Consider the following 21,823-nt stretch of genomic DNA (forward strand, 5'->3'; position numbering starts at 1 on the left):
CCAGCCACACCAATCACACCGTATAACTCGTGATACTATACCCAGTTAACAGTATGAAATATAACTGAGCCTCTCAACAGATGGCTCAACAATAACCCTTTAGTTAGGCAATAACTATATACAAGTATTGCAGACAATCCGCACTTGGGATGGGCGCCCAGCATCCACTACGGACTACGAGAAATAGATTTACCGGTGAGTAAAATCTTATTTTCTCTGACGTCCTAGTGGATGCTGGGAACTCCGTAAGGACCATGGGGATTATACCAAAGCTCCCAAACGGGCGGGAGAGTGCGGATGACTCTGCAGCACCGAATGAGAGAACTCAAGGTCCTCCTCAGCCAGGGTATCAAATTTGTAGAATTTTGCAAACGTGTTTGCCCCTGACCAAGTTGCAGCTCGGCAAAGTTGTAAAGCCGAGACCCCTCGGGCAGCCGTCCAAGATGAGCCCACCTTCCTTGTGGAATGGGCTTTTACTGATTTAGGATGCGGCAATCCAGCCGCAGAATGCGCCAGCTGAATTGTGCTACAAATCCAGCGAGCAATAGTCTGCTTAGAAGCAGGAGCACCTATTTTGTTGGGTGCATACAGGATAAAAAGCGAGTCGGTTTTCCTGACTCTAGCCGTCCTGGAAACATAAATTTTCAAGGCCCTGACTACGTCCAGTAACTTGGAATCTTCCAAGTCCCTAGTAGCCGCAGGCACTACAATAGGTTGGTTCAAGTGAAAAGCTGATACCACCTTAGGGAGAAAGTGGGAACGAGTCCTCAATTCTGCCCTATCCATATGGAAAATCAGATAAGGGCTTTTACATGACAAAGCCGCCAATTCTGACACCCGCCTGGCCGAAGCCAAGGCCAATAACATGACCACTTTCCACGTGAGATAATTTCATATCCACAGTTTTAAGTGGCTCAAACCAATGTGATTTCAGGAAACTCAACACCACGTTGAGATCCCAAGGTGCCACAGGAGGCACAAAAGGGGGCTGAATATGTAGCACTCCCTTTACAAAAGTCTGAACTTCAGGCAGTGAAGCCAGTTCTTTCTGGAAGAAAATCAACAGAGCCGAAATCTGGACCTTAATGGAACCCAATTTTAGGCCCATAATCACTCCCGACTGTAGGAAGTGCAGAAAACGACCCAGCTGAAATTCCTCTGTAGGGGCCTTCCTGGCCTCACACCACGCAACATATTTTCGCCAAATACGGTGATAATGGTTTGCGGTTACTTCTTTCCTGGCTTTTATTAGCGTAGGAATGACTTCCTCCGGAATGCCCTTTTCCTTTAGGATCCGGAATTCAACCGCCATGCCGTCAAACGCAGCCGCAGTAAGTCTTGGAACAGACAGGGCCCCTGCTGTAGCAGATCCTGTCTGAGCGGTAGAGGCCATGGGTCCTCTGATATCATTTCTTGAAGTTCTGGGTACCAAGCTCTTCTTGGAAATCCGGAACCACGAGTATCGTTCTTACTCCTCGCCTTCTTATTATTCTCAGTACCTTTGGTATGAGAGGCAGAGGAGGGAACACATAAACCGACTGGTACACCCACGGTGTCACTAGAGCGTCCACAGCTATCGCCTGAGGGTCCCTTGACCTGGCGCAATATCTCTTTAGCTTTTTGTTGAGGCGGGACGCCATCATGTCCACCTGTGGCCTTTCCCAACGGTTTACCAACAGTTGGAAGACTTCTGTTGATGAAGTCCCCACTCTCCCGGGTGTAGGTCGTGTCTGCTGAGGAAGTCTGCTTCCCAGTTGTCCACTCCCGGAATGAACACTGCTGACAGTGCTAAGACGTGATTTTCCGCCCATCAGAGAATCCTTGTGGCTTCTGCCATCGCCATCCTGCTTCTTGTGCCGCCCTGTCGGTTTACATGGGCGACTACCGTGATGTTGTCTGATTGGATCAGTACCGGCTGGTTTTGAAGCAGGGGTCTTGCCTGACTTAGGGCATTGTAAATGTCCCTCAGTTCCAGAATATTTATGTGTAGGGACGACTCCTGACTCGACCAAAGTCCTTGGAAATTTCTTCCCTGTGTGACTGCCCCCCAGCCCCGAATGCTGGCATCCGTGGTCACCAGGACCCAGTCCTGTATGCCGAATCTGCGGCCCTCTAGAAGATGAGCACTCTGCAGCCACCACAGTAGAGATACCCTGGTCCTTGGAGACAGGGTTATCAGCCAATGCATCTGAAGATGCGATCCCGACCACTTGTCCAAGAGGTCCCACTGAAAAGTTCTTGCATGGAACCTGCCGAATGGAATTGCTTCGTAAGAAGCTACCATTTTTCCCAGGACTCGTGTGCATCATTTCTGCCATTACCTTGGTAAAGACCCTCGGTGCCGTGGACAGTCCAAACGGCAGTGTTTGGAATTGGTAATGGCAATCCTGTACCACAAATCTGAGGTACTCCTGGTGAGGAAGGTAAATGGGGACATGTAGGTAAGCATCCTTGATGTCCAGGGATACCATGTAATCCCCCTCCTCCAGGCTTGCAATAACCGCCCTGAGCGATTCCATCTTGAACTTGAATTTTTTTATGTATGTGTTCAAGGATTTCAAATTTAAAATGGGTCTCACCGAACCGTCCGGTTTCGGTACCACAAACAGAGTGGAATAGTAACCCCGTCCTTGTTGAAGTAGGGGCACCTTGACTATCACCTGCTGGGAATACAGCTTGTGAATTGCCTCTAGCACAGCCTCCCTGCCCGAGGGAGTTGTCGGCAAGGCAGATTTGAGGAAACGGCGGGGGGTAGACGCCTCGAATTCCAGCTTGTACCCCTGAGATACTACCTGAAGGATCCAGGGATCCACCTGTGAGAGAGCCCACTGATCGCTGAAATTTTTGAGGCGGCCCCCCACCGTACCTGGCTCCGCCTGTGGAGCCCCACCGTCATGCGGCGGACTTGGAAGAAGCGGGGGAGGACTTTTGTTCCTGGGAACCTGCTGTTTGTTGCAGCTTTTTTCCCCTACCTCTGCCTCTGGACAGAAAGGACCCGCCTTTTCCCCGCCTGTTTTTCTGGGGTCGAAAGGACTGTACCTGATAATATGGCGCTTTCTTAGGCTGTGAGGGAACATGGGGCAAAAATGCTGACTTCCCAGCTGTTGCTGTGGAAACTAGGTCTGAGAGACCATCCCCGAATAACTCCTCACCCTTATAAGGCAAAACTTCCATGTGCCTTTTCGAATCTGCATCCCCTGTCCACTGCCGAGTCCATAAGCCTCTCCTAGCAGAGATGGACAGTGCACTTATTTTTGATGCCAGCCGGCAGATCTCCCTCTGTGCATCTCTCATGTATAAGACTGAGTCTTTTATATGCTCTACAGTTAGCAGAATAGTGTCCCTGTCTAGGGTGTCAATATTTTCCGGCAGGGAATCTGACCACGCAGCTGCAGCACTGCACATCCATGCCGAAGCAATCGCTGGTCTCAGTATAATGCCTGAGTGTGTATATACAGACTTCAGGATCGCCTCCTGCTTTCTATCAGCAGGCTCCTTTAGGGCGGCCGTATCCGGAGACGGTAGTGCCACCTTTTTAGACAAACGCGTGAGCGCTTTATCCACCCTAGGAGGTGTTTCCCAACGTGCCCTATCCTCTGTCGGGAAAGGGAACGCCATTAGTAACTTTTTAGAGATTACCAATCTTTTATCGGGGAAAGCCCACGCTTCTTCACACACTTCATTTAATTCTTCCGATGGGGGAAAAACTACGGGTAGTTTTTTCTCCCCAAACATAATACCCGTTTTAGTGGTACCTGGGTTTATATCAGAAATGTGTAACACCTCTTTCATTGCCTCAATCATGCAACGAATGGCCTTAGTGGACATTAGATTAGACTCATCGTCGTCGACACTGGTATCAGTATCCGTGTCGACATCTGCGTCTGCCATCTGAGGTAGCGGGCGTTTTAGAGCCCCTGATGGCCTTTGAGACGCCTGGTAGGCACGAGCTGAGAAGCCGGCTGTCCCGCATTTGGCATGTCGTCAAATTTTTTGTGTAAGGAGTCGACACTTGCACGTAATTCCTTCCATAAGACCATCCACTCAGGTGTCTGCCCCGCAGGGGGTGACATCACTTCTATAGGCATCTGCTCCGCCTCCACATAATTTTCCTCATCAAACATGTCGACACAGCCGTACCGACACACCGCACACACACAGGGAATGCTCTAACAGAGGACAGGACCCCACAAAAGCCCTTTGGGGAGACAGAGTGAGAGTATGCCAGCACACACCAGAGCGCTATATAATGCAGGGACTAACTGAATTATGTCCCCTATAGCTGCTATTATATTTACTGCGCCTAAATTTAGTGCCCCCCCTCTCTTTTTTACCCTTTTCTGTAGTGCAGACTGCAGGGGAGAACCAGGGAGCTTCCTTCCAGCGGAGCTGTGAGGGAGAAATGGCGCCAGTGTGCTGAGGGAGATAGCTCCGCCCCTTTTTCGCGGACTTTTCTCCCGCTTTTTAATGGATTCTGGCAGGGGTATTTATCACATATATAGCCTCTGGGGCTATATATTGTGATATATTTGCCAGCCAAGGTGTTTTTATTGCTGCTCAGGGCGCCCCCCCCCCAGCGCCCTGCACCCTCAGTGACCGGAGTGTGAAGTGTGTATGAGGAGCAATGGCGCACAGCTGCAGTGCTGTGCGCTACCTTGGTGAAGACTGATGTCTTCTGCCGCCGATTTTCCGGACCTCTTCTTGCTTCTGGCTCTGTAAGGGGGACGGCGGCGCGGCTCCGGGAACGAACACCAAGGCCAGTTCCATGCGGTCGATCCCTCTGGAGCTAATGGTGTCCAGTAGCCTAAGAAGCCCAAGCTAGCTGCAAGCAGGTAGGTTCGCTTTTTCTCCCCTTAGTCCCTCGATGCAGTGAGCCTGTTGCCAGCAGGTCTCACTGTAAAATAAAAAACCTAAAATAAACTTTCTTTCTAGGAGCTCAGGAGAGCCCCTAGTGTGCATCCAGCTCGGCCGGGCACAGAAATCTAACTGAGGTCTGGAGGAGGGGCATAGAGGGAGGAGCCAGTGCACACCAGATAGTACCTAATCTTTCTTTTAGAGTGCCCAGTCTCCTTCGGAGCCCGTCTATTCCCCATGGTCCTTACGGAGTTCCCAGCATCCACTAGGACGTCAGAGAAAAATGGATAATGCATTATCCGACCTTTGCTCCCCTGCCCTGGTGGATATAGTGGAGTCCCTGTACGGCCACAGTGTCCACGCCAGCGTCGCGGTCCGTCTCCTAAGACCGCGACCAGAGCGCAATTTAATAGCGGGTCCCGCCTGGGGGACCCTCTTACCTCCTCCCTGAGAAGCTGTTACGCGATCCAGGAGAGCGTCTGTGGTGGTGTGCCTAGGAAACGGAGCGTCTCTGCCGCAAGTACCAGGGATCAGAGACAGAGGGAGTATGCGACGCTGATGGGGAGGTGATGGAGCCGCAGCACAGTATGTCACACTGACATATGAAGTTCTGCAGCCCTTGAAGTCTTCTAAATAGCTTTTTTAGGGCTGCCCGCGCAGTCCCCCTTTAAGTAACCTGCTTATGCAGGCACCAACTCTAAAACTGAGCTCACAGTGCCTGGAGGCGGGGTTATATAGAAGAGGCCCTGCAATGCATCCTGGGACAGTCTAAAGCTTTAGTCTGTTGGTTCCTCTGGATCAAGATCCATCTCTACACCCCGATGGATTCCCTGTGGAACACCGCTGCAGAAATCTCAGTAGTGATAGTTTTTTACGCATATTGGACTTGGCCACTTTGCGAACTGAAAAGATCCAAAAGAATAGGGCCGGTCCCTGCAGTACATTTATTTGTGCCACAGAGATGTGTAAAGTTCATAATAACATGCAAATCATCATTCTCATAATTGGTTCAGTTCACAAACTGGCTACATTCACAGTGTATAATCTACATACAATTTCATTCTATACAACATGTTCATCAAGAAAGTGCATGTAATTAGTTGCTTACGTTAAGAATTTAAAATGCTATGGGGGTATTCACAGATGCGTGGCAACCTTACAGAGGTTCTCTTCATGTGTATGTAACCAAATAAAACTAGAATGGAGAATAAGGATACACAAACACTGAGTATTCTTCACCAGTGTCAAGATAAGAGTTGATTAAAAGCACTGATCTGCTTGTTTAGTTAAACCCTGTATGTTCCCTATCTGCTTCCAAGCACTTAATTTGCTATTTGAAATGTGAATGAACACCTCTGCAATAGCATAAAACTAAAACATATACCTATACTGACAGAACAAAAAGCTACAACTATTTGTAAATACTATTTTAAAAAGTATAGGAGGTGTAATTATGGGGAATTTCTTACAAAGCCTTAGACACTTACAGGCAAGAAGGAGAATCTCTTTGAGAAGGTGGTCTTCATCTGTACAGCTGTGGTTAGGTGGATTTCTGATAATAAACTCTGTGGTATCTTGTCCCCAGCGCACTCCGCTAGGTTTACTGCACAGAGTGATAGGTTTAGACCGGAGCAGTTCCAATTTGATGGCAGCTTCCCTAAAAGTAATAAAAGGGTCAAGTGTATTAACAGGCTAAACAAACATGTGACAGAGCTATCCAGCAAGTGACCTTTTACCTGTCAGGTGCAGCTGGTGCATTTTGTGATAGACAAGAGCAGCATCTCGAGCGCTGGTTGTGGCCTCATCCTGAAATTCTGCTTTCTTACAATAGCCAGGGGTACGTTTTAACAGCCAGCGTACCAGACTCATTTTCTGTAGGCTACACCTTATTATGTTCCAGGATAAGCTACATACAAGATCAAAACGGGAAGCAGGAAGTGAGCGACCCAGTACACACAGGCAAGTCTGTAGGTTTATTGCGGCTGCTCCAAAATCTCCCTATGCATAAATAAAAGAAAGATACAACAATATATAGGTCCTTTCCTGTGTTACAGTTACAAAACAGTCATATCTAGGATAAAATAAAATTCCCTTTTTTTATTAAGATTTTCCCAAATTCACTGGCAAAGATACAAATGTGACGGAGGAGGAACATTAAACGGGATGCGATTGGGAAGCCGGCAGTTAGAATCCCGACATGCAGACACAATGCAGATGCCGGAACTCCAACAGAGCACGAAGTGCTGACTTAAACCGATCGTAAATAAACCACCCACTGCTAGTGTCATCCCGTGGGGAAGGGGGCAATTTATTCGGGGAGAGATAGACCACGGAGACAGTTAAAGTACGGCCATAGATTCAAAGTGCATATCACCTTCTGGCCAAACAGGCATCTTTGGATCATGTCGCAGCTGCATAAGCGATCCTTACTGAATCACCCCCCACCCCCACCACCTTTTCTTAGAAAAACTGCGCAAGGCCTAGTCAGGCAAGATGGTCGCAAATGCTGTGTAGGCAGTTTGTCTGCTGGGATATTGATTACATCAGTTTATCCTCATGGTCCAATGTCAATAATTTAGATAAGCAAACTACTAACATATTCTTGTAAATATAGGACACTTTGGTGTTTAAAATATAGGACACTTTGGTGTTTAAAACAGACCAAGGACATGTTCAAATAATGTATGTTAACATATGTTCTCCAAGATTAAACAGGCAATTTACCCGAGCAAGATCCAAGTCAGCTTGTTTGCGGTGTCTCCAGAACTTCACAGAAGAGCGAGAGTGCAATCGGGTTACCGGTTCCCCATGGATCAACAGTTTCATGAAGACACTGAGAACGATCACTCCATTTACCAACCAGAGAATTAAAGTGGGGATAAGCCAGTCGAGCCAGCTCCCAGAAAGACCTGAAACACATTCAAGTAAAAAGAACTTTACAAATACACTAAAAATTAACCTACGCTGGTGTGCACATTTAAAGTTATTTAAAAAAAAAAAAAAAAAAAAAACAGAAAAACAAAAAACTAAATTTTCCTATTTTTTTTCTCGCTCCATTATTTGCTAAAAAAAATAAAAATTAAGAAAAACTAGGAGAAACACTTAGTTACAGTATTAAGGAAAATAGGATTTTAATTACCTAGCGATAAATCCTTTTCTTGTAGTCCGTAGGGGACACTGGGAATCCATTTAGTACCATGGAGTACAGATGGGTCCACTAGGATCCATGGGCACTTTAAGAAATTGATAGTGTGCTCTTTCTCCTCCCTCTATGCCCCTCCTACCAGACTCAGTCTAGGAAACTGTGCCAGAGAAGACGGACATATTTTGAGAGAATGATAGATAAGGATAGTGGTTAGATTACGAACCAGCACACACAGAACAAGAGGAAAGCCATGCTAACCAAACTTGAAACAGGAACAGCAACAGCTGAACCACACATCATAACTTAAACCAAGTAACAGTGCAGGAAGAACAAAGCACCGAGCGGGCGCCCAGTATCACCGAAGGACTACAAGAAAAGGATTAACCGGTATCTTATTTTCTCTTACGTCCTAAGGGATACTGGGGTTCCATTTAGTACCATGGGGAATTACCAAAGCTCCCAAACCGGGTGGGAGAGTGCTGAGGTTCCTGCAGAACTAATTGGCCTCTGAGGACCTTCAGTTTGGTCAAAATATCAAACTTGTAAAACTTAGCAAACATGTTCAAACCTGACCAAGTAGCTGGTCGGCAGAGCTGTAAATCCGAGACACCCCGGGCAGCCGCCCAAGAAGAACCCACCGACCTAGTAGAGTGGGCCTGTAGAGATTTTGGAACCGGCAAGCCTGCCGTGGAATAAGCATGCTGGAAAGTGAGCCAGTGCAATAGACTGCTTTGAAGCAGGACACCCAATTTTATTGGGATCATATAGAACGAACAGCGAGTCCGATTCCCTGTGACGAGCTGTCCTCTTTACATACATTTTCAAAGCCCTCACAACATCCAAGGACTTCGAAGTAGCAGAGGTGTCCGTAACAACCGGAACCACAATAGGTTGGTTTATGTGAAACGCGGACACCACCTTAGGAAAAAAGTGCTGACGAGTTCTGAGTTCAGCTCTGTCCTCATTGAAAATTAGGTAGGGGCTCTTGTAAGACAACGCCCCCAACTCCGACACACGTCTTGCTGAAGCCAAGGCCAACAGTGTGACAGTCTTACACGTAAGGTACTTTACGTCAACCTCCTATAACTGTTCAAACCAGTACGATTGGAGGAACTGCAGGACCAAATTGAGATTCCAAGGCGCCGTGGGAGGCACAAAGGGAGGTTGGCTGTGCAAGACACCTTTCAAGAACGTCTGGACCTCAGGAAGAAAAGCCAATTGTTTCTGAAAGAAAATAGACAAAGGCCGAAATCTGGACTTTTATGGAGGCTAGTGTAGGCCCACATCCACTCCAGACTGCTGAAAAAGCAGGAAACGTCACAGATGGAATTCTACCGCAGAATATTGTCTGCTCTCAGACCAGGAGACATATTTCTTCCAGATACGGTGGAAATGTTTAGACGTTAACCCCTTCTTGGCTTGGATTCATAGTTGGAATGACCTTGTCAGGAATCCCTCTCCTGGCTAGAATCAGACATTCAACTTCCATGTCGTTAAACGTAGCCACCGTAAGTCTTGATAGAGGGACGGGCCCTGTTGCAGAAGATCCTCGAGAACAGGTAGAGGCCACGGATCTTCGAGCAGCATCTCAAGAAGATCCTCATACCACGCCCTTTGCAGACAGTCCGGAACAATGGAGGATTACTTGAACCTTTTCCCTTTTTATTCTTTGTAGAATTCTTGGGATCAGAGAAAGTGGAGGAAACACGTACACCAGCTAGTAGACCCACGGAGTCGTCAGAGCCTCTACCGCCACTGCTTGTGAGTCTCTCGACTTTGAACAATACCCCTTGAGCTTCTCGTAGAGTCGAGATGCTATAATGTCGATTTGTGGATATTCCCTCCGACGTACCAACCACCGGAACACATCTAGGTGAAGGCCCCACTCCCCCGGGTGCAGGTCGTGTCTGCTGAGGAAGTCTGCTTCCCAGTTGTCTACTCCCGGAATGAAGACCGCCGACAAAGCCACGGCGTGTTTTTCTGCCCAGAGGAGAATTCTTGACACCTCTGACATTGCAGCTCTGCTTTTCGTTCCGCCCTGTCGGTTTATGTACGTCACTGCCGTCACATTGTCCGACTGGACCTGAAAGGCCTGATTCTGAAGAGATTAGGCCTGCAGAAGGGCGCTGTATATAGCCCTGAGTTCCAGGATGTTTATTGGAAGGGCGACTTCCTGACTTGACCATCTACCCCGAAACTGCACCACCAGGGTGACTGCTCACCAACCTCTGAGGCTTGCGTAAGCGTTTAGCAGAATCCAATTTTGAATCCTTAACCTCTGACCATCGACTAAGTGAGAAGTCTGTAGCCACCACAGAAGGGAGATCCATTTGCCGACAGGCGAATCCTCTGGTGCATGTGAAGATGCGATCCGGACCATTTGTCCAACAGATCTAGCTGGAAGGGCCTCGCATGAAACCTTCCGTACTGAAACGCCTTGTAAGAGGCCACCATCTTCCCCAGAAGGCGAATGCACAGATGCACAGAGATCCGAGTTGGCTTCAGGACAGCCCGAACCATCGACTGGATTACCACCACCTTTTCCAAGGGAAGGAACACCTTCTGAGACTGTGTCCAGTATCATTTCCAGGAAAGGAAGCTTCTGTGTTGGTTCTAGGTGAGATTTTGGTAGGTTCAGAATCCACCTGTGATCCAGTGGTCTGGTTGAGAGGCCAATGCTGTGCAACAACCACTCCCTGGACAGTGCTTTTATCAGAAGATCGTCCAGGTACGGAATTATGTTCACTCCGTTTGCGTAGTAGAAACATCATCTCTACTCACTTTGGTGAACACCCTCAGTGCCGTGGAGAGACCAAATGGCAGGGCCTGGAACTGGTAGCGACAGTCCTGCAGTGCAAACCGTAGATGAGCCTGATGAGGCGGCCAGATCAGAATGTGAAGGTATGCATCCTTGATATCCAGAGACACTAGGAATTCCCCTCCTCCAGCCCTGAGATCACCGCTCTCAGAGACTCCACCTTGAATTTGAACGCCCTTAAGTACGGGTTCAACAACTTGAGGTTCAGAATCGGTCTTACCGAACCGTCCAGTTTCGGTACTACAAACAAGTTGGAAAAGTACCCCTTGTTTTGCAGGAGAGGTGGAACTGGAACAATGACCTGAGTCTGTACCAGTTTTTTAATGGCGTCCTGTAAAGTTATACTTTCTTCTTGTGAAACCAGTAAGCCTGATCTGAAGAATCTGAGCTCCTGAAACTCCAGTCTGTAGCCCTGGGAAATAAGATCTATGACCCAGGGATCCTGGCACGAACTTGTCCAGATATGACTGAAGAATGTTAGCCGGGCTCCCACCTGCCAGTCTTCCAGGCATGCTGAAGGTTTAGAGGAAGCAGAGCTTGAGCCCTGTTCCTGTGAACCGGCAGTTGCTGGCTTGCGTGGTTTACCTCTAGCGCCTCTGGTGGCGGTAGAAGAACCTCTGGGTTTGCCCCTAAACTTGGCAGTCCGAAAGGACTGTAAATTGGGACCAGAGTAGGCCTTCTTAGCTGGGGGAGCTGCAGAAGGAAGGTATGTGGACTTACCCGCAGTAGCTTTGGAGATCCATTTGTGTAGTTCATCTCCAAATAAGGCCTCGCTTCCATGCCTTTCCTGGGAGTCCGCATCCGTAGTCCACTGGCGTAGCCATAGACCCCAGCGTGCAGACACTGCCATAGCTGTAGTGCGTGCATTAAGCAAGACTATTTCTTTTATGGCTTCCACCATAAAATTTGCAGAGTCCTGTATATGCTGCAGGAACAAGATAACCTCCTCCTAAGGCAAGGTGTCTAACCCTCTAATCGGGTTACCCGACCATTTGGCAAAGGCTATTGTAAACCACCCACATGCTACAGTGGGTCTCTGGGCCACCCCAGCAGCTGTATACAAGGATTTAAGCGTAGTCCCAATTTTACGATCAGATGCGTCTTTTAGGGAGGCTGCACCCGGGACAGGCAATACAATTTTTCATGAAAGCCTGGATACTGATGCATCCACTATCGGTGGATTTTCCCATTTTTTCCTATCCTCAGGAGGAAAAGGAAAGGATGATAACAACCGTTTAGGGATTTGAAATTTCCTATCAGGATTAACCCACTGTTCTTCAAACAGGGTATTTAGTTCCTCTGACACAGGAAAAGTGGCTGAGGATTTCTTTTTTTATATTAAAATAAGATTCCTCACTCTCCTCTGTCACCTTATCAAGGATATTTAAAACTTCTCTGATAACTTTTATGAGAGCCTCTATTCCCTGTCAGTCTGCAGGATATGGGCCAAAGTGCATTTCTGCAGACAATTGGCTGGGGACTGAGACGCTGGTTTGGGTACCGAGTCTCTTTTCATAAACTCAGTCATAGATGGTCTTAAGTATTGCGTCTCTTTCTCATTCCGAGATAACGTAGTGGAGATTGTGTAAATTATTCCCCTAAGGGAGTCCAGCCATGCTGGTTCTGCCCCACTAGCCTATGAAGGGACACCACATTGAGTACACACTAGTGAACTCCCTGGGGAAGAGGAACACTGTGCCTTACATGAAACACACTCTTTACCTGACTTACTGTAATAATGACAGCACACACACACACAGGAAAAGGTTAAATGCACAATTAACCCACCAAGAGCCCTTCCAGGGAGACAGAGGGAGTATAGAAGCAGAAGACGGCGCCCTTAACGCTAATGCCAAGCTTAGCCACGTTGCAGACTAAGTACCTAGATTAGGGACTTAGTACATTAATAATCGCACCCCCCCTGCTATGAACCCTGGTACCGCTGAGGTAATCTGGAGTCTCTGGAGGAGCTGTGCGTTCCCATCAGTCAGCGTCTGTGTCAGCTGCAGAGGGAAAATGGGGCTGGTGAGGTGATGGATCCGCGCATAGTGAAGCCCCGCCCCTTCAATGGCACGTGGTCTTCACGCTCTTTTTTTATACTAGCTGTATGTGTTTTAGTGCATAAAAAAGGAGACAGACTCCTTTTATGGCTATGTTGCCAGTCTGGGTACTGTGTCCGCTGTTCAGCGTTTGTGTCCTTACACAATGGGAGACGCAGTCCGCCCTATTTAGAAGCCACGCGTCTCCGTACCCTCATGCCGCCATACCAACACACCACGAACATGTAACAACCAGCAACGGCTGGTAGCAATAACAGCAACAGCTGAACAGGTAACCACATAACAGATAACCTGCAGAAAAGTCAACGTACTGAGGCGGGCGCCCAATATCCCTTATGGACTACGAGAAAAGGATTTACCAGTAGGTAATTAAAATACTATTTTCTCTAGCATCCATAAGGGATATTGGGGAGACTTAGTACGATGGGGACGTCCCAAAGCTTCCAGAACAGGTGGGAATGTGCGGAGACTGCTGCAGCACCGCCTGCCCAAACTGGGTATCGTCTTTGGTCAGGGTATTAAACTTGTAGAACTTCACAAAGGTGTTCTTCCTTGACCAGGTAGCCACTCTGCATAGTTGCAAGGCCGAGACTCCTCGGGCAGCCGCCCATGAAGAGCCACAGATCTTGTAGAGTGGGCTCTTAGAGACTTAGGAACAGGTAAGGCTGCCGACACATAGGCTTACTATCCAACAGGCCTAAGCCAACGAGCAATGGACTGCTTCGAAGCAGGACAACCCTTTTTCTGCGCATCATAGAGCACGAACAAGGTATCCGTCTTTCTGATCCGAGCCATCCGCTTGACAGATCTTCAAGGCTCGCACCGCATCAAATGCCTCCGGAGGAGCAGAAGTGTCAGAACTGGACGGAACCACAATAGCTTGATTCAGGTGAAACGCAGAGACAACATTCTGCAGGAACTGCTGCCTAGTCCTGCGCTCCACTCTGTCCTCGTAAAAGACCAAGTATGGACTTTTACACGATAAGGCCCCCAATTCTGAGACACGCCTAGCAGAAGCCAGGGCCAGAAACATCACCGTTTTCAACGTGAGGTACTTGTCTTCTACCGTCATCAGAGGCTCAAACCAGAAGGACTGTAGAAATTCCAACATCACATTCAAATCCCAGGGCGCCGTAGGCGGCACAAAAGGAGGTTGCATGTGGAGTAGGTCTGAACTTCTGGCAACAGTGCCAATTTCTTCTGGAAGAAAATGGAGAGAGCTGAAATCTGGACCTTAATGAAACCCAGACGCAAGTCCTTATCCACACCAGTCTGCAGGAAACGTAAGAAACGTCCCAAGTGGAACTCTGCTGGTGGATACATGCATTCCTCGCTCCAAGAGACAAATCTTCTCAAGATATGATGATAGTGTCGATAGCTGAGTTTTCTGAGCTGTGTAACATCTGCCCTAGCAGCTAAATCTGCAACAGCCTGTTGTAGTAGCCGAGTTTTCTGAACATTAGCAGTGAGTTGTGATGACATATCAGACATCATAGTTTTAAGAGCCCCTAACCAGAAGGGCTCTGGACCCCCTGTCCCTCAGCACCCTCACTGAGTTGTGAAGATTCGCTGCATTGTTCACATGAAACAGAATCAATAGATAAGGGAGAGAATCTAGTGTCGCATACACTACAGGAGTTAGTGTTTACCCATGTTTACAGTAATCACAATGACATACACACAGATAGTAATACTGATCAAGCCTGCCCTTACTGTATGTGAGAGAAGGCACACAGAGAGAGACACCCCACTTCCAGCTGTACAGCCCCAGTGAGGCTGTCAGCTAATTATATTACAGTGAAACACTAGTAAATTCTGTCCTGTAGAGGACCCAGATTGTGTACAGTACCGGCTCTACACCTTTGCTACACCCTGTACCAGTTTTCCAGCGTGTCTTGGGAGTCAGGAAGCGCTGTGTGTGCTGAGTGCTGCTGCAGTAAGCAGAGGAAGGCGCCAAAATGCCTCTGGTCCTGTTCTGAGGTAGCTCCGCCCCCCCAATGGCGCCGGAGCTACAGCGGTTTTTATACCGGCAAAGTCTCAAATCATGCTCAAAAACATCGCACTAGTGCTAGTTTAAGCCATCCTGAGCTAGTTTACACGGGGAGCTCCAGGCGGGTCCCCCCCAGGAGGGTCCCGTATGCCGCGCCCGCTTTCAGACGCATTTTGAACCGGGGGACACCCCTAGCGGGGCACCCGGCTTGTACTCACCACAGACGTCACCTTCAGGCTCGTGTTAGGGGTGTGTGGTGTGCTGCGATTGCGACAGCCAAGGCGCAGTGACCAGCTGAACAAACAACCTCCCAGGACGGTGGTTCTGCAGCGGGGAAGCGGATCTGCACCTCGCACGGACAGTGACTGCCCATCCCCCCTCCCTTAACCTCCCACGGTGCAGGTATGCTGTTGCCCAAACAGCATAATGAAAATAAAAGTTTAAAAGAAAATGAAGAAAACTCTCTGGAGCTGCAGAGATGTGCATCCTCTCCTGAGGGTACTTTTTTCTAAACGGTCTGTGGGAGGGGGCATAGAGGGGAGGAGCCAGCACACCCAGTTGAGAAATTTAAACTGCACCGGCTCCTTTGGACCACGTATATACTCCATCGTACTAAGTCTCCCCAATATCCCTTATGGATGCTAGAGAAACGGCATTTACGGATTTATCCATTTACAAACAAATTAAAGCAGTGCACACACTTCTAAATATTTTAATAAAGATAAGCTCCTGTATGCTGAATTTTTTTTAAAGCTAAAAGGCTTACAGCAAACAAATGAGATGCTAAATTTTACCTGACACTTCGATACCCAGCATAGTTCTACTTGTGCCATGTTGCATAGCTCTATCCGAATGCTGTTCACTTTCTGAATGAAGCAACGATGTCAGAGGATTAAATGTCAAGCAAAGGAATGTCATAGCGCAGAGGAGCATTCGTGAACGATCCATCATGCCCAATCCAGTGGGAGAGTCTGGCTCATCCTTAACCTTCAACACAAAAAAAAGAGACTTAAAGTTAGCAATGTGATTTTTCAAATGAGGGCAAGTTATAATGCAATAGCACTTTGTTCTAGAATATTCTACAACATGATGGCATTTATGATTAGCACTGTGTGTGCGATTGGTAACAATGCATGAAAAATTCATTATCGGCTGAAAAACAATTCAGACCTGATCGTAGCCCTGCTAAATCTTGCAGGGGGGACAGCGGCGATGCTTTTGCACTTCAGGAGTAGCTCCCGGCAAGTGCAGATTTTGCGTGCTGTTTCGGGAGCTACTAGTCGTCGCTGCCGCCGCCCCCCCCCCCCCCCCCCCCGTATGGCTCGGCCACACCTGCGTTGGCCGGACCGAGCACACAAAATCGCGGCCTCCCGCCCAGCGACCGCCTCTGCCTTTCAATCACGCAGAGGCGATCGCTAGACGACAGCCGTCGGCTGTTAGCCATGCGCCGGCGCAATGCACACTTCTGACCTGATCGCTGCAATGAATGTAAGTCAGCCTGCAATCAGGTCAGAATGACCCCCTAAATACAAACAAAATATAGTTTAAACTTTTTTTTCCATTAAACCTTATTCGATCCTTATTTCTTTGTAAGGATATCCTTATGTCTATCCCATGCATGTTTAAATTGCTCTACTGTCTTAGCTTCTACCACCTCAGATGGGAGGCTATTCCACTTGTCCACTATCCTTTCTGTAAAGTAATTTTTCCTCATATTTCTCCTGAAACCCCCCCCCCCCCCCCCCTCCCCCTCCAGTCTCAGTGCATGTCCTAATGTCCTATTGCTTCTCTTCATATGGAGAATGTTTCCCTCCTGGACTTTGTTAAAACCCTTGATATATTTGAAAGTTTCTATCATGTCCCCTTTCCCTTCTCTGCAGCAAGCTATATATATATTGAGATTTTTTAGTCTTTCTGGGTATGTTTTGTGATGTAGGCCATGCACCATTTTAGTTGCCCTTCTTTGTACAGTCTCTAATGTATTAATATCCTTTTGAAGATATGGCCTCCAGAATTGAACATAGTATTCTAGATGAGGCCGTACCAATGACCTATACAGCAGCATTATTACTTCTTTCTTTCTGCTGCTAATTCCTCTCCCAATGCAGTCAAGCATCGGACTAGCCTTCCTCATTGCTTACCTGCCTTTAAGTCACCTTAAATAGTGACTCCTAGATCCCTTTCCTCCTCAGTAGTTTCCAGTATAGTGCCATTAATACTATACAGTATTTAGCCTTTGGATTTTTGAGACCCAAGTGCATGATTTTGCATTTTTGGGCATTAAACTGTAATTGCCACACTCTTGACCATTCCTCTTGTCTACCTAGATCCTCTGTCATTTGTTTTACCCCACCTGGTGTGTCTACCCTGTTGCATACCTTTGTGTCATCGGAAAAAAGGCATACTTTCCCTTTAATGCCATTTGCAATGTCACAAATAAAGATATTAAAAAGCACTGGTCCAAGTACAGATCCCTGGGGTACTCCACTGGTAACATTTACCTCCTGTGAATGCACTCAATTTACCACAACTCTCTGTTTTCTATACTGCAACCAAGATCTTATCCATTCAATAATCCTAGTATCCAATCACAAGCTTCCAAGTTTATTTAGCAGTCTGCGATATGGAACAATGTCAAAAGCCTTACTAAAGTCTAGATAAGCTATATCCACGGCTCCACCTTTATTCATCACTTTAGTCACACAGTCAAAAAAAAGTCAAGATTTGACTGTGAATCCATGCTGTTTGGGTTCCTGTAAATTTCTGGATTTGAGATAATCTACAACTCTTACTTTTAAGAGTGTTTCCATCAATTTCCCTACTACTGATGTAAGACTCACTGGTCTGCAGTTGTTTGCCTCTTCCTTGCTTCCACTTTTGTGCAGTGGGACTACGGTCGCTCTTTTCCAGTCCTCTGGAATTACTCCTGTAGCTAATGACTGGTTGAATAATTCTGTCAATGGTGCTACCAGCACCTCTTTAAGTTCTTTTAGTATCCTAGGATGTATACCATATGGCCTCAGATTTTTAGGATTCAGAAGTTTGGCACTAAACCACTTGCCTGGCGTGGTCCCATCTGATAGGACCACATCAGACTGGGCTCTCCCTGACATGGTTGCATCTGATGCGACCAGTCAGAAAGGCCAATGTGTGGATGCAGGAAGAGAATCTTCCTTCAGCTGCCACTATCAGAAGGGCCTACAGGCTTCATAAATTCCTGGTACCCTCCCGCCAGTGCCTGCCGTGCTGCCGATCAATGCTGAACAGTCAGCCTGGCAGCACACCCCACCCCTGCAGACATTAGCAGCCATTGGGGAAATGTTAAAAAGCAGCCATCACCTTTCCTCTGAACACCCAGGGCTGCAGAGAGGAGAAGGCACCAAGAAAATGTGAACTCGCGATGTTCCGACCATCAATGTTTGTACTGATGTTTATTTTATTTTTTTATATAAAAAAATATTTTAAATATATGTTCTTAACCTAAATTCAATCATAACAAAAACAAAATAATTTTGCAACAGTTTATGGAAACAATATTAGCCAGTTTAATGGTTAATTTTAATATGCAAAAATTCTTCCCTTTCTATATCACCTCTGTCAAAGTCGAAAAATATTGAAGAACACACAGCACGTATAAACTGCACACACATGCCCACTGCGCGTGCCCTTGTTCTGCAGTGCGTGCACATGTACGCACTTTGCATATGGTCGCTCGCGCGGTCCTGCGCATCGGCGCGTGGTATGGGTATTTACGGCAGAGTTTGTGTACGCATGGAGGGCCATCAGAACACATTACATATTTAATCCAAATAGTGCACAATGTACACATAGTCTCCTTGCACCAAATCAGAAAGTTATAGCTGTTTAAATGGTTGCAGAACAAAGGGATTCACCTTTACAGGATAAGAGGGGACAGACTAAGGTTATAAGGTGGTATTTGGTATCCAGCTGTAGGGTATTTTAAGGGAAACATTCCGGTGTTGGTCTGCGGAAGATCGCATGTTCCTGCGGATAGTTATGTGCAGAAGCAGAATATAGATATAAACTGTATTTACTGTATATTATGTATGCGGCGGGAATCCAGAGGAGACCACCCACAAGAGCAGTTGAGAAAGACATCGCCTACCTTTTCAAATCAACCTATGACCTCTCCTGTACTGTAAAGGTGCATCCCTGTGTCCAATGGACAAAGGGATTACAGTATCCATTGTATTGCTCTTGGAAGACTTGTATAAATAAAGCCTGCTGCAGAGCGGCCAGTCACAAGACTCACAACGTTATCTATTTGATTACGGAGGACTGGACCAGGAAGCGCACGCGAATATTCTCACGTATGTACATTGACTGTAGCCATTATTCTGTTATATATATTGTCTGTATTGTAGTGTATAATTTGTATTGTAAACCCCCTTTCAGAAATAATCCACTGTGGTGTCGGAACCCAGCGGTTAATCACAATTTGTGTCGTGTGCTCATTGCCCTGCTAAGGTTTAAAGTGTATTATTATTGTTATTATTGCATTGCATTGCTGTAGAAGGTTTTAAGTGTATCTCTGGGTGTGTACGCGCTGAGAGTACTTTGTACCGTCAGCGCGGCGTGTGTACGCGAAGTCCGTACACTGTACGGGACTCTGTCCGCAAATTGCGTAAAAGGTGAGTAGAGTGTGAACCAAGTATAGCGGCCGCAGCGGCTAAAGGTTTAAAGTGTATTGATGGTGTGTTTAAGGTATAGCTTTTATTCCTGTAAAGATAATCGACATTATCACCTCCCATCAGGGAGAGCCAGTTATTAACTAATCAAGCACCACAGTACAGGATAGGAAGAACAAAACAAAGAATAGTTTACCTTTCCTAAAATCTATATAAATCATTAAAAGGAGATTTATGGTAGACTTACCATTGTTAAATCTCTTTCTGTGAGGTACACTGGATTCCACAGGAAATACATCGGGGGTGTAGAGTTGGATCTTGATCCGAGGCACCAACAGGCTAAAGCTTTGACTGTTCCAAGGATGCACTGCACCGACTCCTCTATAGCCCCGTCTCCAGGCACTGCAGCTTAGTTTAGTTAACCAGTCCAATGCAGTTACAGGTAAGAGAGACGGTAGATGTTAGTCACATAGAACCACATTCTCACGACAGGAGAAGGGACTAGCAGCTAATGCCATACAAACCCAAAGAAGCTAAGTGCGTCAGGGTGGGCGGCCTGTGGAATCCAGTGCACCTCGCAGAAAGACATTTAACAATGGTAAGTCTACCATAAATCTCCTTTTCTGTAGCGGTGTACACTGGTATTCCACAGGGAATACCATCAGGGATGTCCTAAAGCAGTTCCTCATGGGAGGGGATGCACTGTAGCGGGCACAAAAACCTGGCGTCCAAAGGAAGCATCCTGGGAGGCGGAAGTATCAAAGGCACAGAACCTGATGAACGTGCTCACAGAGGACCACGTAGCCGCCTTGCACAATTGCACAAGAAGGTCCAACCGACCGAGTAGAATGGGCCTTGATAGAAGCAGGAGCTGGGAGCCCAGCCTGTGCATAAGCTTGTGCAATCACCATTCTAATCCATCTGGACAAGGTTTGCTTATGTGCAGGCCAGCCACGTTTGTGAAAACCAAAAAGTATAAAAAGGGATTCAGACCTCCTGATGGAGGCAGTCCTCTTCACAAACATGGAGAGCCCGTAACACATCCAAATACTTATCTTTGGAGGAGAGACCAGAAGAGTTGAAGGCCGGAACCACAATCTCCTGGTTAAGGTGAAAAGATGATACCACCTTAGGCAAATAACCAGGGCGTGTTCGAAGAACAGCCCGGTCACGGTGAAAAATCAGGAAGGGTTGGCGACAGGACAAAGCGCCTAAGTCCGACAACCTCCTAGCAGGGGCAATAGCCAACAGAAATACAACCTTAAGCGTAAGGCATTTAAGGTCCAAAGGCTTAAGAGGTTCAAATGGAGACTCTAGCAGGGCATTTAAGATGACAGACAGATCCCATGGAGCCACAGGAGGGACATAGGGAGGCTGAATCCTTAGAACACCCTGAGTGAAAGTGTTAACGTCAGGAAGAGATGCAATTTTCCTTTGAAACCACACCAAGGCAGAAATATGAACCTTAAGGGAGGCCAGACGAAGGCCAAAGTCTAGGCCTTGTTGTAGAAAAGCCAAAAGTCTGGAAGTTTCGAACATACATGCATCATATTTTTTTAGTAGCACACCATGTGAAGTAAGAATTCCAGACCCTGTAATAAATCCGAGCCGAAGCCGGTTTACATACTTTCAACATAGTTTGAATAACCGCCTCAGAAAATCCTTTTGCTCTCAGGAGTGATGCTTCAAGAGCCATGCCGTCAAAGCCAGTCTGGCCAGGTCCGGGTAGACACAAGGGCCCTGAACGAGGTGGTCTGGGCGTTGAGGAAGTAGAAGAGGACACTCGATCGATAGACCCTGCAGGTCTGAGAACTAATGCCGTTGGGGCATGTTGGAGCGACTAGAAGTAGTATTCCTCCTTCTTGCTTGAACTTCCGTATTACCCTGGGCAGGAGGGACACTGGAGGGAACACGTAGGGCAGCCGAAAGTTCCATAGAATTGCCAGTGCATCCACAAACGCTGCTTGAAGATCCCTTGTCTGTGCTCCGAAGACCGGAACCTTGTGATTGTGTCGAGACACCATCGGATCCACATCTGGTAGGCCCCACTTGTCCTCTAGAAGTTGAAATACTTCGGGATGAAGACTCCACTCTCTGGCGTACAAGTCCCGACGACTGAGGAAGTCCGCTTCCCAGTTGAGGACTCCCGGAATGAACACTGCCGATATGGCTGGCAGATGGCGTTCCGCCCATTGGAGAATTTTTGACACTTCCATCATTGGTATGCGGCTTCGAGACCCGCCTTGATGATTTATGTGCACCACCGTGGTGGCGTTGTCTGATTGTACTTGAACAGGCCTGTTCTGT

At 47.3% G+C, this 21,823-nt stretch overlaps 1 protein-coding gene across 1 annotated transcript in view; it reads right to left on the reverse strand.

The window, feature by feature from the left end:
* The window catches only part of SREBF2 (sterol regulatory element binding transcription factor 2), a 269,968-nt gene that overhangs the window by 97,051 nt on the left and 151,094 nt on the right, over window positions 1-21,823 (reverse strand). The window contains exons 8-11 of the mRNA XM_063940441.1: window positions 15,662-15,854; window positions 7,579-7,763; window positions 6,591-6,852; window positions 6,342-6,511 (exon numbers count right to left, since the gene is read on the reverse strand). Of these exons, the coding sequence (XP_063796511.1) occupies window positions 6,342-6,511; window positions 6,591-6,852; window positions 7,579-7,763; window positions 15,662-15,854 (810 nt within the window). The remainder of the gene's footprint in view (window positions 1-6,341; window positions 6,512-6,590; window positions 6,853-7,578; window positions 7,764-15,661; window positions 15,855-21,823) is intronic.

This window comes from Pseudophryne corroboree, chromosome 9 (genome assembly GCF_028390025.1).
Source record: "Pseudophryne corroboree isolate aPseCor3 chromosome 9, aPseCor3.hap2, whole genome shotgun sequence".
Classification (NCBI taxonomy): domain Eukaryota; kingdom Metazoa; phylum Chordata; class Amphibia; order Anura; family Myobatrachidae; genus Pseudophryne; species Pseudophryne corroboree.